Raw genomic sequence first — 16,097 nt, 5'->3', positions numbered from 1 at the left:
TCAACAAGTTTTTTTGTATACTTTATTTATAAACTTCAGAACAGAACAAACAAATACAATAAGAGTTTTGATAGTAGGTTTGGAGAGGAAGGTACTGATTTTGATGATATTCCAGAGAAAAGTGTTTTCGACTTCTGTAGAAAAGGATAAAGTGAAGTTCAATGTCACTCTGAAGTCACAAGCTGAGAGAAATGGAGGGACGAAAATGTTATCCACAGAAATAGAAAAAGGGAGCAGAGGAAAAGTGTTTCATTATTTTGGCCTTGAGCAGGTCACTGGAAGGCTGTTTCTGTTAGAACATATGAATTGCCACACCAGATCCGACAAAAGGTCCTTCTAGCCCAGTTACCTGCTTCCTGCAGTATCCAATCCAAGTCATAAGTATGTACAGGATTATAAAAAGTAGCAAAAATTCCATCTTACTTAGCCCCAGGAATAAGCATGGGCTTTCTCTAGGTCTACTTTAATAACAGTTTATGGAATTTTCTTCCAAAAATGTGTCCAAACCTTTGTTTAAACCCAGCTATGCTATCTGCTTTTACCACATCCTCTGGCAACTAGTTCAGAGCTCTGGGCAAATCACTTAACCCTCCATTACTCCAGGTACAAAAACAAGTGCCTGTATATAATACATAAACCACTTTGATAATAACCACAGAAAAGCAGTATATGAAATTCCATCCCTTTCCCCTAATTATGCATTGAGTAAAAAATTATTTTCTCCAATTTCTTTTTTTAATATACTAGTAAGGGCCCTGTTTACTAAGCTGCGCTGTAGGTGCACTAACATTTTAGCGTGCGCTAATGATAAAGACACCCATTACATTCCTATGGATGTCTGTAGTGTTAGCGCATGCTAATTTTTAGTGTGCGCTAAAATGTTTGCATGCCTACAGCGCTTAGTAAACAGGGCCCTTAGTAACTTAATAAGGTTTGTTCCCTAGTCTTTGTACTATGTGAAAAAGAAAACAATTGATTCACTTTTATCTGTTCCACACCATTCAGAATTATATAGTCCTATATCATCTCTCCTCAGCCATCTCTTCTCCAAACAGAATCACAACCTTCCTAGCCTTTCCTCATGTGAGAGTCAATCCATCACCTTAATCATTTTGGTCACTCTTCTATCTACCTTGTCCAATTCTAATATATCTTTTTTGAGATGTGGTGACTACACACAACACTCAAGGTGTGATCACACCATTGAGCAATACAGAGGCATTCTTTATTTCTTTCCTAACAATTCCTAACCTTCTGTTTGCATTTTTGGCCATCATCACAAACTGACCAGAAGATTTTAATGTGCTGTCTATGATGCCGCTTAGTTCCTTTCCTTGGATGGTGGCTCGTAATGTGGAACCTAGCGTAGTGGAGTTATAAATTGTTGTTGGGTTGTTCTTTCTTATGTGCATCATTTTGGGTTTGTCCACATTAAATTTCGTCTGTCACTGGGATGCCCAGTCTTCCAGTTGCCCAAGGTCCTCCTGAAAGTTCCCACAGTCTAATGTTATTTAACAACTTTGAATGATTTTTCTGTCATCTGCAAATCTGATCACCTCACTTGTCGTTCCCATTTCCAGATCATTTACAAAAAGCACCAGTAGAAGTACAGATCCCTGTGGTACTTCTTCAAACAAAATGTAGTAGACTGGTTAAGCAAGACTTCCCTTGGCTAAATTCATGTTAGCTGTGTTCCATTAAGCCATTTTATGTATGTGTTCAGTAATTTTGTTCTTTAAAATAGTTTGCATGGAACGGACATCAGTTCACTGGTCTGTAGTGTCTCAGATCACCCCTGAAGTCTCTTTAATAATTGGCGTTTCGATAGGTACTCTCCAATCTGCAGGTGCTGTAGTTAATTTTAATGATAGGTTATAGATTACTAAAAGTACAGCTGCAATTTAATTTCTAAATTATTTGGGTACTCTTGGGTATATACCATCCCATCAAGATGAAATGCTACTCTTCAGTTTGTAGATTTAGCCTGTTTCATCTTTCAGGTTTAACAAGATTTGTTTCAGTTCCTCTTAATCATCACCTATAAAGACAGGCAGCTCTCATACATCTTCCTTAGTAAAGACCAAAGCAAAAATGTATTTAGTCTCTTTGTTATGGCCTTGCTCCCCCAACCCATCCCACATGCCTATTTTACTCCATGTTGATCTAATGGTATAATTAACTTACTCAGGCTTCCTGCTTCTAATGTAGCTGAAAAACTTGAGTTTTCCCTCTACAGCAAGCTTCTTTCAAATTATCTTTTTGTCGTTCCTATCGATGCTGTGCATCTAACTTGCCGGAGCATTTATGCTGTTACCCCTTTTTCTTCATTCACATCCTTTTTCCATTTATTCACAGATGTTTTATTGGCTGGAATAGTCTCTTTCACCTCACCTTTTAACCATGCCAGTAGTCGCTTGGCTACCTTCCACCTTTTTAAATGTGAAATGCATCTGGTCTGGGCTTCCAAGATGGCATTTTTAAACATCCATGCCTGATTAAAATGCTTAGGAGTATATATTCAGCATGGTTTAACCAGGCAAGAGAGGCCCTTGCCTAGTTAAACCAGGTCAGGAGCAAATATTCAGTGGTATGTAACAGAAGAATGCCACTGAATATCTGCTTTTGCCATGCAGCACTATCCAGTTATTGCCAGGGCACTACTAGGACAGAGTGAAGGCAGACCCAGATGTTATCCGGGCACTACAGCTATTCAATGCCAGTGCTCAGATAACTCTTCAGGCAAGCAGGATTCATAAAATGCTGCCGTAACTCTAATTGATTATCTGGGTAAGGCACTGAATATCGGTGGTACCCAGATAACTCCTGGACACTGTCAAAGTCCTGGATATTCAGCAGCAACACCCAGATTAGGACTAGACCTGAATATCCAGGCTTAATTCCGCCCAAAATGTTCAATGCTCGCAAAAATGCTGACTGCCATGAGCTGAATTTTGGATGGTGATTAACCTTTAAGATTCTTCTTTTCAATGTTTTAAACCATTTTCCTCATTTATCATAATCCAGAGGTTGCTGTACTAACCTGGATATTCAATGCCAGAGGCCAGAAATGCCCTAGCATTCAATATCCAAGGTTAACTGAGCCCGTGGCTGTGAGCGGCTAACAAGCTCCTTACCGCTGAGGGCTGAATATTGGGTCCACTATGGCCAAGCGACCCCAAAACTGTTACCCTTATATCAAGCCCTACATTCCACTAAAGACTAGATCTAAAATAACACATCTCCATGAAGCAGTTATTTATTTCTTCTAGGTACTGTTCCTCCCTAGCATTTCCTGATCTGACATTTATCAACTCAATATTGAAATCGTCCAGTATTACTACATTAACAAATGTGTTGGCTTTGCTAACTTTTGCTAATATCTCATAATCTGTCTGTTCATTCTGGCCAGGTTGATGGTAGTATATCCCAAAAACTATTCTTTTCCCCCTTCACACGTGGAATTTCTATCCTTAAATAATCACATATCAATCAGTTTCCTGCAGAATATTTATTCTATTTGACTCAATGTGTTCTTTAACATAGAGCATTAAAACTGTAAAACTAGAAAACAGGATAAGACACCAGGAGAGAGATTCAGAAACATCAGGAAATGCTTCTTTTCCAGAAAGGAAACTTTGAATGCACTCACAAAAGAGATGGTAGAAACAAAACAGTGATAGAATTCAAAAAGATGTGGGGTAAATACAAAGGATCTTTTAAAGGCAAAAAAAAAAAAAGAAAATGAAGCATTAAGTATTTTAGTTTAAAGCAGTAGTAAAATGACTTTTTCCATTTCTAAGAAGACAGGGCAAAACCTGCACAAAGTGGCAACTGCATTCCTAACCATCCTACTGGGTAGAGTATATGGGTCATTTTGATCTTCATCTGAGGTCATCTACTATGTAACATATACATTACTACCTTAATGGTACAATAAGTGAAAATATAGGAGTTTACACTCAAAGAAATTTAACTGGAGAGGAGAGTCTCCTGCTAGCTTGCTCAGAAGATATTCAGCAGCAGTTACATGGATAGTGCCACTGAACATCTATCCTGACTGCTGCAGCAGTCTCCGTCAGTGCTAGGGCAGTGCAGGAATGGTGTCAAGGTGGAGCTGGAAGTTATACAGCCATCTGCAATATTCATTTCTGGTGTCTGCACAGCTAACCGGGCACGTTGGACCATATAAATAGCAGTTCTAACTCTGCCCAATCATGTAGGTACAGCACTGACTATTGGCCACATTTGGATACCTTTTGGGCTGGTGGTAGTGAGTTTTAAAGAAACACTGACCACCGTCTGCTGCATATTACCTCCATAGGATTTGATTCTATATATGACGCTTAAAAAATCAGCAATGATTAAGCGTATTCTAAAATCAGCGCCTAAAAGTACACCAACAAAAACATGGTGTAAATCTCAGTGCGTATATTTATGCACACTGGGCCATATTCTATAACTAGGCGCTGTAATCCCCCAGGGGTAATCTCATGTGCTGAGGGCCCCCTAGTGGCTCCTGTCCAGCATCCCAAGCCTGCAGTTGGGGCTCACTAGAGCTTTGCCTCTGAAAAAGGCTTAGAGACAGTTCTCCCCTATGGCAGCCTGTAACCTCAGTCTCTTCTGTTTGGCTTCTCCTTCAACTCAGAATCCTTCTGTGAAACATCATTGGGAAACAGGTCACCTTTCTGGTACCCCTGAGGTGCCCCTGTCACCTCTCTGAGGAATGCAACACTTGTTTCTCAGCCTTCACAAATATGCAAATTAGATACACCCGATGCAAATCCACTCTATTAGCATCCCGGATCCAGTCTTGTGGGGAACAACTTCTTTCCACCAACAGTTCCGCTGGCTTTCCTCAACTGAGCCCACTTATTTGGGACACCTGGGTCTCAGTTTAAAACAGCCTCCTCCCCTGGACAGGACTTTCCACTCTCACTGTAACTTTACAGTCCTGTACTCCAGTTAGTCCAGTTTAATTAGTATGCAGTTCCCTCTGGCCCAATGTTCCTTCCACATGGGCTTCTACAACAGTTATTGGCTCCATTACTTCAATATCCAAAGCAAGGTAAGTAACTTCTGGGTTTTTAGAGGGATCCTTCTCTTTCAGCTTCCAGGTGGTCTCCTCCAGCAGGTCTCTTCCTCCAGGAGTTCAGGTCCCCATTTCCTCTCCTCCATTCTCTTCTTGGAGGTGCTCTTTATAGGGTGGCTAATAATCCTCCCCACCTCTTTAGGCCCCTCCCCTGGCTCTGGAAGGGTCCAGAACCTTCTCCAGGGTGCCTTTTCTCTTAAAGGAGAAATCTCCTTCTATGGGTCCTCCCTGACCTCTATATGCCTGGCCTTTGCTGGAGCTCCCTCTAGTGACTCTTTCCTCATATTTTTACTGGTGTCCCCCTTGGAGCTCCCTGTAGTGGCCAGTTCCTGACATTTTACAGGGTTTTCACTACAGGAGCACCCTCTGGTGGCCTCTTTAGGGTAGGATAGTCCTGTGTTTATCACAGCGCCTAAATTTTGGAACGCCCATGAAATGCCCATTTCCCTATTCATAACCACACCCCTTTTTGCCTGCACATGTTAGAAGTTTGGCGCACATTGTTACCGAATACACTTAGTAAGTTGTGCGCCTAAATTCTAATCAGTGCCAATTAGTGCTCATTACTGCTTGTTAAGTGCTGTTATCAGCACTCATTAGCTTGTTAAGCTTGTTAAATTGCACACATTGTTATAGAATCCACACTGATTTTGGCACTGATATTTAGGCACACTATATAGAATCCAAAGATAACTTCTTAAATTTGTTTTAAATATTCTAACAGTCAGCTCACTTTCATGGAGTGTTACCAAGTCCTGGTACTATTTGAAAGAGCATATAACCATTGTCTTATTATTTATTTTACACCACACAAGATTTTATAAGCAACTACATCATCCTTCAGTTTTCCCTTCTCCAAGTTTAAAATTACTAAACTGTGTAACCTCAGTTCATAAGGGAGCTGTTCCCTTCCTGTTATCCTCATTGTTGCCTTTATCTGTACCTTTTCTAGTTTTGCTATATTCTTTATGAGACGGGGTAATCAGAACTGCAAATAATACTAAAGGTATGGTCAAAACCACAGATTTATTGATGATTATGATATTCTTGTTTTGTTCTCTATCCCTTCCTGAATAATTCTTGCCATTCATTTGCTCTTTTGACTGTTGCTACAGGCTGAGTTGAGGATTTCAATGTATTGTCTACAATGACAAGATCCTACAGCCGGCAAACTGATGGCTAGATGCCTGCAGCTCCTCAGGGTCTCTAGATATCCATGGCAAAAACAAAACCTTTCAAGCTTTAAGCAGAATTTATTCCCCTAAACAGGAAGACAGATCAGAAGTCCCACATGGAAAATAGTACATACAGCAAACAAATCAAAATATAAAGAGAAAGTGTATCCATTCCCGCAATGCAAGGAGACAAGCTAGGTTTCATAGCTCCAAAAAATCCTCTCAGTTTTAATTCCCCATTTCTTATAGCCTCTGTCTGCCACTTCCCCCTCCTGGTTCATTCCTTAAACAGTACCTGCGCCCCTTCTCGGTGGGGAAGAATGATTCAACAAGCCCTCTGAGTGAAAAGTGAAAAACCTCTGGTTCTCAGCTACAATGATCTCAAGGCTATAACTTCCAATTAAGAACATACATTTCCATGCAGGTCCTTTGACTTGGTGGCAACTTCCAATATGGAACCTGTGTGCTTTCATGCATAACACTTTGTACTTATCCACATTAAATTTCATCTGCAGTTTAGATGTCCAAGCTCCCAGTCTCTGACCCCAGTACAGAATTCTGGGACACACAATTAGGAAAACTGACCATTTAGTATTACTGTAATTTCTATTTGTTATCCTTTAAAACAGTGGTCCCAAAACTATGATCTTTGGGAAAACTTCAGCCCACAAAACTCATTTCTCCTGCCCCAACCCATTTTGGGTTTTTTTTCTTGTTTGATTTACAATGCAACAGTGGCACAAACACAGAAAGGATGATGGAATTTGCCAGGTCCTGTCACAGAAGAAGACGACCTTTGTGGCACTGCAAAGGCAGAAAGAGCTTTGACCCCACCATTGTCAAAGTTTGAAGCAAGTTCCACAAGAGACACAACAGCAGTTTCAGTGGCTGTGGCAAATCCTGAAGTGAGAAGGCAGTGCACAGTGCTGCTGAAGCTATGAGATGTGGCCAGAGAGAGAGCAGAAACAAAGATAAACACTCAGGAGCACTTCTGCTAGCTCACAACACTGCTGGTGACTACTGTTCATCTCTGAGAGGACACTGATGCCTATGAAGTATCAGACAGCCTAGGGGAGGGAACAGATGGAGCCACCACATTCCTGCCCGGGAGATGCAGGAAAGCTGAGTGGAAAGGGATGGAGTAAATGAAGAGACAGAATGAGAAAGTGGTAGAAAAGGAAAAGAGGGAAGGTCAGCCTGGAGAAGATGGGGGAGAAGGAAGGTGGTAGAGAAAGGCGCAGAGAGGAAATGAGGCAGAAACTATGGAGAAGAGGGTTGAAGAGGAAGATATGGGTGTGCACCACAGACACACATACATACAAACATTCCCGAAGTCTATATAGCGCAACTTAAGCTGTGCGCACAAATCCAGTCATATTCTAGATTTGCACATATAACTTAATTAATTAGGAATTATCAGTACTGATTGGCTTGTTAGCTAACAAGCAATTATTGATACTAACTGATATTAATTAGAAATTACACGCATAACTGTCTAAGCATATTCTGTAAAGTGATATGCGTAAATGCTAAGGTGCGTAGCTGAAAGGGGGCATGGTCATGGGCATGGAATGGGGGGATTGTGGGTGTTTCTAAAATCTACATGCAATGCTACAGAATACACCTGGTCCGCACCTGATTTAGGCATCGTCATTTACAGTAAGTTTTACTTGGTGTAAATGCCCGCGACTAAGTTTAGTCATGCAGAAGGGTGCTCAGTATATTCTATAAACCACACTAAAATGTAGGTATATTCTATAAAAGTACAAGAAAATTTAGGCATACTTTATAGAATATGCCTAGGTGTATTTTTTTTCAGCGCCAAGGCATGTTATATAGAATCTAGCCAACAATCTTTAGCCATCTGTATAACTAAACCACCCCCATCCTTCCATCCCTCCATGGGACAAATGCTGGGGAAGGGGAAAGACAGGGGGCAGGGTTTCCAGGATTGGGCAGAGTTGCCAACTTCTAAAAAATCTGCTACATCCCTTGGCCCTTGCCATTGAAATGTCATAATATGTCCACCCATCATTAGTCAAACTCTGAGAACCCTCATGCCTTCTCCGTGACTTCAAATGCCCCATGTGGCCCTTCTGTTGAAAGGTTTTGGTTAATTTAATAATGAGCTGTTAATTGATAATGACATAATTGGTTATAATTGCTGTTAAGTGGTAGTAATTGGCACTAATGAGCAGTTATGCATGTAATTGTCCTTAGATGGTATATAAAATGTGTGCACAAAAGCACACAGGTGCAAAGAGGTATACACCTGGGAGGGGCAGGAGAGGGTCAGGGACATGTCTACCACTTACATGTGTGGGTTAAAGAACCCTATGGGGTCCTTTTACAAAGCAACAATAAAAAGGGCTCCACTGTAGCGGTGGGGTCCGTTTTTGCCGCTTGCTGAGGCCCTTTTTACTGCAGCAGGTAAATAGGCTGAAAAAGACATGCCAAGCGGTAAGATTGCTCTTATCATGTGGTCATATGGGGGGAGCCCTGATCCCCACCCACTGAGGTGACGGTAAGGGCTCCCACACTAACCAGGCGGTAACCGGGTAGTGTGCGGTGCTGCCCGATTACTGCCAGGTAACCTCCTGTGGAAATATTTTTTGAATATTTCCGAAAGCGCCAGAAATGCCACATGCTGGGGTGAAACTACAGCCGGTGCCCGTATTGGGCCAGCAGTAGCTCCAGATTGGTGCACGGTAAGTCCACAGTGGGCTTACCGCCGCTTAGTAAAAGGGTCCCTAAGATGGCAACTTGAGGTGAAAAGGTGAGAGAGCCAGAGAAACAGCATGTCACAGACTGAATCATCACTTAGCATTATCTATTCCACTTAGGAACACATTAAGTTGAATCAGAGTTTGTCAATTGTAGATTGGACTCCTAGTCATAGCATAAATCTGTAACACAATCATCTTCAAACACAAGGAGTTTATAATGATAACATAGATGATAGCTACATTTCTTCATATACATGTGGAATATAGAAAGCATTGTGGATATGGGTATAGCCTGATAAATCAGTTGTACTACTAACTTTCACTACTTGTTTTAGGTATTCAGCAGGCCTAAATAAGCCTTACAGCTTATCCATATGGCCTTCGATCCACTCCCCCACCTCTCCACTATATGGATAGTGTTGCAGCATTTACACATATTGCCAGCCCAACAAAGTCCATATAGGGGAACAATTCAGTCTAAAAGATAGGCAGTAAAATGCAAGTGAAATGCTGGGCACTTAATGCTATTCTATAATAGCTTCTGGGCACCCTTGTTGTGGTCCAGTGGAATGGGGTAGGAACAATCCCCAGTCACTTGCTGCATCTGGTTCAAAATGGTGGCTACAACCCCTAGTGGTCCAAGTTAGAGATCCAGTGCTCTCAGGCAGGAAAATCAGCATCATTTTTGAGCTAGCATTACTTTTTCCATGAATAACACAGCTTGCAGCGTTCAACATAAGCTATGTTATCCAATTTGCATAATAATGAGGTGCTTTGCATGCTCTGCATCTCATAATCATGCAACCAGCAGTGACTTACCCTAACATGCATTGTGGTAAAGTAACACATAAATTTGCTGTTAGGACACATTAAGGGACAAAAATTGTATGCTATTTGTTTAATGCAAATTAATAACTACCCCTTTAGGCCTTCCTCCCTGCAAGAGAGAAAAAGTCCTTTCTGACCAAGCCTCTTAATTCATAAAGAAAAAAACAGGTACCTGCATTTGAATTCAGTTCTTCATTTTCTGATTCTGTCCCATTTTGGCTCCCACTTCCATGGAGGCTGTTCATTGCCATTAATTTCATTTTCTGCAACTTCATTGCCTCAGCCATGGCAGCTGCTGTCAAACCTAGAAAATAAGAAATGAATGGTGAAAAAAAATTAGACATCATTTCCCTGATTTTGACAGTAGTTCCTCTGCAGTTTCCAGCTGGTACTTTACAAGAGTCCTTAAGCTGATTTGTTCCAGGATTTACACAGCAGGATCTCATTCCATTAGGCTTTTGGTTAACCTCACTCTGAGAACGTATTTCCAAAATTTTCTCAACTTTCATAAAATAGTAATCAACTTCTGCAAGGGGGATTTTTCTCCATAAACAAGCCTTGCAAATGTTGATACAGTATATGAAATTCTTTAAAAGTTAGTTTCCCCTGTAATTTCAAATCACAATGAAATCCATAGTCACAGTGACAGACTACTTAACCAACACAGAATCAAGATGGCCAACACTGAGTAGTACCACTGCAGAAGCTCTGTTAAAGTTAGATAAAAGTTGAGGAGGAATGATGCTGTCCTCTCTACTAATATAGGGGCCCTTTTACTAACCTGCGTAGGCGCCTACGTGCACCCAATGTGTGCCAATTCAGAACTACTGCATGGCCGGGCGGTAATTTCATTTTTATGTGCGTCCACTATACGCACCGGAAAATATATTTTATTTTCCGGCGCATAGCACTAACCAGGCGGTAATCGGCATTGTACATGACCTGATGATTACCGCCCAGTTAACACGTTGAGACCTTACCACAGTGGCCTAGTGGTTAGAACACCAGTCTAGACATCCAGAAGTGCCCGGTTCAAAGCACACTGCTGCTCCTTGTGATCTTGGACAAGTCGCTTAACCTTCCACTGCCTCACCCACAAAACATAGATTGTGAGCCCTCCATGGACAGCTGCTTCCCTGGGCTTGACCCAGCAGATATTAAGTATCTTCATAGATAGATAGATAGATAGATAGATAGATAGATAGATAGATAGATAGATAGATAGATAATAACAGCATGACATGAAATCCTGATCATATAACACGTTTGTATGTTTGTAATACATAGGATAGAATGTGAATATGGACAGAGTTGTTGTTATTGCAGTTTAGTTAGAGGGTTAGTTATTTCTGTTGTTAGAGATCGCTCTTATCAAGTGAATTTTCAATAGTTTATGAAATATGAGATAGTTTGACAGAGTTGTTTGGGCAAAGAGTTCCATCTGGTTGTACTTTGGTATGAAAATCCAGCATTGTGGATAGCTTTATATTTGATTTTTATTACATTGAGGGAAGTGTAATACAAGAAAGTCTCTGGATGATTTTTTTAGCATTGTGTGTTGATAGCTCTATAAGATTCTGCATGTAAGATGGGGATGAACCATAAATTATTTGGTGGGTGAACGCATATAAATTGAAAGTAATGCGTGAACTTATAGGTAGCCCATATTCAACAAATCGCCAAAACCTGTCGCTTCTTTATCTACAACATTAGCAAAATTCACCACTTCCTTTCTGAACACGCCACCAGAGCCCTTATCCACATCCTTGTTACTTCTCGCTTAGACTATTGCAATTTACTTCTCACTGGTCTTCCGCTCAGCCATCTCTCTCCTCTCCAGTCTGTCCAGAATTCTGCAGCATGACTTATTTTCTGCCAGAATCGTTATGCCCACACTAGCGCACTCCTCAAGTCACTTCACTGGCTCCCTGCCCGCGTCCGTATTCAGTTCAAACTCCTCTTACTGACCTTTAAATGCATCCACTCTATGACCCCTCACTACCTCTCATCTCTCCCTACATTCCTCCCCGTGAACTCCGCTCTCTGAACAAATCTCTTTTATCGTCCCCCTTCTCCGCCACCACTAACTCCAGACTTCGTTCCTTTTGTCTTGCGGCACCTTATGCCTGGAACCGACTTCCTGAGCCCATATGTCTAGCTCCATCTCTACCTGTTTTTAAATCTATGCTGAAAACCCACCTTTTCACTACTGCCTTTAGCTCCTAACCCTACTCATTTGCCCTCCTTCTCTCCTGTTCCTCTTTACCAGTAATTCCCTTGCCCGTAAATGTCTTGTCTGTCTGTTGTTACCTAGATTGTAAGCTCTTTGAGCAGACACTGTCTCTGTGTGTCTCATGTTCAGCGCTGTGTACGCCTGGTAGCACTATACAAATGGTAGTAGTAGTAGTAGTGTAGTTTGAGTAGAAGCAGGGTCGCTTTGGAGTATCGGGTAGCTTTAAGTAGAAGACGAGCTGCTATGTTTTGAGCAGTTTCTAATTTTCTGATTAGAAGTCCTGCATGGACTGTATTGCAGTAATCAAATTTTGATAGTACCAAGGACTGAGTTAATGATCTAAATATTGTGTTTTGAAAATAAGGTCTTAATATTTTTAGTTTGCATAATGATTTCAATACATTAGACATTAATTTGGATACTTGTGGTTCAAATGAGAGATGTTGATCAATTATTATTCCCAGGATTTTCAAATTATGCTTCAGTGGGTTAAGTTTTGTTACCAATAGTAAAAGTACAAGTAATTGGGTGGTGTGGGTTTGTTAGTATTAAGAATTTGTTTTTCTCTCTGTTAAGTTTCAGTTTGAAATTGTTTGCCCATGATTCTACCTTTTAACCAGTTTTTAATCCACAGTAGAACATTACCTTCTATCCTAGGACTTTCCAATTTCTTCTGGAGTCGACCCCCCCCCCCCCCCCCACCCCCACACACACACATTTACAGTCTCGTATCTCTCTTCCCTTCCTGGCCCAGAACTGCAAGGGTTTTGTGGGGCAGGGAATGAAAGGGACAGATACTGGACCATGTATGGAGGGCAGGAGGGAGAAGAAAGGGAAATGCAGCATGGCACCATTAATAGTAATCAACTGTTAGAAGGTGCGTACGTGCACCTTAAATGTCTATCCCACTGAATACTGGGAAGCTCTAAAATGCAAGATCTATCTAGCAAAGTCAGCTTGTACATTTGGTAATTGTATTCTCTTGTTCCCTAATTGTTTACAGTGTAGCCATCCCTACATATTAGTTTGAAAGCTTATCTGTCAAAACTGTGAACAAGTAAATTAACAAAAGGGGAGCTGTGAGTAATCAAACCTTGAGGTTTACAATTAATGAAATTAAATTGCAAGTAAGTACATAGCAGTATGGGCCCATTTTCAGACAAAACACTCAATTAAATTAACAGTCAACACATTGCAATTAATAATATTTCAAGGGAAAAAATGGAACAAAGCTTTGCCCAGTGACATTATTACAACAATCATCTGCTCTACATTAACTGGTCTTTTATTTGTATTCAAAACTCACATGGTCCTGTTAAAGGGGGGAAAATGCAACATCTGGCATGAAGAAATACTAATATGGAAAGCAATTCTAAAAGGGCTAGGCACTGTTTACAAAGTAAAAAGCAGATTTGCACAGGCAAATGAACAAAGCTACCATTGAAGTTACTCTAATTTGAATGCATTTTTCAGTATAATGGATAAATAGATACAGGTATATATATATATATATATATATATATATATATAGAGAGAGAGAGAGAGAGAGAGAGAGAGAGAGAGAGAGAGAGAGAGAGAGAGAATTCTATAAATTATATGTGTAAGTTAGAATCTCATATAGAGAATTTGGGGGACTTTGTTTTACATGCAAATACTATTTTATTTTATTTCCTTTTCATATCAGCAGATTATAAGACAAGATTATGACTCTGTAAGAATCAACATCTCACCATAGCCTTGAAATAGCCGTTGGCTAAATAGTAGTAGTAGTAGGCTGTCCAATCTACATCTATGTAAAACTGTCTCTGAGAAAACATGACTAAAGTTGCAGATCCAAAATATTAAGAATAGACGATTTTCCTGTCATGGGTCCATAAGCATTCTGACAAAATTACATTTTTGACCTTCCGTAACTTTTTTTTTCCACATAAAAGGATCGAGTTTGAACAGTTGTATTACAATTTTTTTGCTCCAATAGAATTCATTTAAATCTAATTTTTATTCTGGTGACTTTAGTTATGTTTTCCTAGAGAAGGTTACATGTGTGATCATTGCATAATAATTTAGGAGGTCCTGTACTAAGTTGTGCCAGCATTTTTAGCTCACGCTAAAAAATCAGCTGGTGCCAAATGCCAATTATAATGCCCATAGCAATATAATTGGTGTCTCAGCATTTAGCACCAGCTGATTTTAGCACGAGCTAAAAACGCTAGTGTATCTTAGTAAAAGACCCCCTTAAATATCTATTTTCCATAAACACCTTGAGTGCTGTAGTTTTGTTAGTCAGTTAAGGATCTTCAGTTTCAGTTTTTATTATATTATTCTGCAGTTCATCATGTATGTTAGAACAAGAACAAAAAAGGATAGAAAACCAGTGAAAAAAAATAGTTCATCAGTTTTCCAGGTAAAGTTTTTGTTGTTGTTGTAATAAATCATAAGAACATAAGAATAGCCATACTGGGTCAGACCAATGGACCATCTAGCCCCAGTATCCTGCTTCCAACAGTGGCCAATCCAGGTCACAAGTACCTAGCAGAAACCCAATTAGTAGCAACATTCCATGCTACCAATCCTGGAGCAAGCAGTGGCTTTACCCATGTCCATCTCAAGAACAGACTATAGACTTTTCCTCCAGGAACTTGTCCAAACCTTTTTAAAACCCAGATTTGATAACCACTGTTACCACATCCTCTGCCAGCAAGTTCCAGAGCTTAACTATTCTTTGAACGAAAAATATTTCCTCCTATTTGTTTTAAAAGTATTTCCATGTAATTTTATGGACTATTCCCTGGTCTTTGTGTACTTTTTGAAAGAGTGAAAAATCATTTCACTTCTACCCATTCTACACCACCACAGGATTTTGCAGATCATAATCATATCCCTGCTTCAGCCATCTCTTTTCCAGGCAGAAAAGCCCTAACCTCTTTAACCTTTCTCCATATGGGAGAAGTTCCATCCACTTCATTATTTTGGTCACTCTTATTTGAACTTTTCAAACTGTGCTATATCATTTTTGAGATATGGCGACCAGAATTGAATGCAATCCTCAAGGTGAGGTCACACAATGGAGCGATACAGAGGGATTATAATATTCTTGGTCTTATATTGCATCCCTTTCCTAATAATAATTCATAGCATCCACAATGATGGGTGGAGTTTCCCATAAAACTCAACATACAAAAAAAAGCCTGATTCTGGCATCATCTCAGTAACAGTCCAAAATAAAAAAGGAGAAAACCCCTATGAATCAAGGCACAGAGCAAAAATGAAAGTAGGGGAGAACCAAAACAATTCCAACCCAAGGGTAAAAAGCAATTTTATTAGTCAGACTCGACACAAATCTGCGTTTCAGGGTAGAGGAGCTTGCTTCAGGAGTCAACAAATCAATCCAGATTGGTGTGGATTTCAGTGTACACAAACTCATGCAAACACTTTACAAGGCAAGTGAAAAAAAAACTAAAAAAAATGGTGTCCTTGATAATGCAAATACCAACAGAGTAAAATATTGTGTGCTGCAACTAAATTGCAGATTTAAAAAATGTGTGAAACATCTCACTTTCTCTCTCCTCCTCCTCTTCTCTCTCATATCCTGTATCCAGCATCTCCCCATGCTTCCCCAAGTCCATTTCCCTCCATTTCTCTATACCTACTGCCTTCAACACCTATCTATAGCCTCCTCATGTCCAGCATCTTCTCTCCATCTCCCTATTCTCTACTCCATCTTCATAGTCTCCCCTTCGTCCAGAATCTCCCATGTCCAGAATCTCCTCTTTATCTCCCAATTCTCACTTCCCATATGTCCACCATCTGCACTCTCTCTCCTGATTTCTTCCTACGTCCAGGATCTGTACTCTCTCCCCCAACTCTCCCCTTGTGCAGCATCTCCCCATTTCTGTATATCCCAGGTCCACTATCTTCCCTCCATTTTCCTATGTACTTGTATCCAATATCTCCCTTACATCCCTCTATACAAGCCCCCAAATACAGCATCTGACCTCCATCTACCCATGACTGCCACATGTCCCCATTTCCCTTCTGTTTTCCTG

At 40.4% G+C, this 16,097-nt stretch overlaps 1 protein-coding gene across 2 annotated transcripts in view; it reads right to left on the bottom strand.

The window, feature by feature from the left end:
• DACH2 (dachshund family transcription factor 2) overlaps positions 1–16,097 on the bottom strand; it is an 847,419-nt gene that overhangs the window by 363,801 nt on the left and 467,521 nt on the right. For both annotated transcript variants that reach the window (XM_030209554.1, XM_030209555.1), the window contains exon 3: positions 9,991–10,122. In XM_030209554.1, the coding sequence (XP_030065414.1) occupies positions 9,991–10,122 (132 nt within the window). The remainder of the gene's footprint in view (positions 1–9,990; positions 10,123–16,097) is intronic.

The sequence above is a fragment of the Microcaecilia unicolor genome, chromosome 7 (assembly GCF_901765095.1).
Source record: "Microcaecilia unicolor chromosome 7, aMicUni1.1, whole genome shotgun sequence".
NCBI classification, from domain to species: domain Eukaryota; kingdom Metazoa; phylum Chordata; class Amphibia; order Gymnophiona; family Siphonopidae; genus Microcaecilia; species Microcaecilia unicolor.
This window is presented reverse-complemented; position numbering and strand designations above follow the sequence as displayed.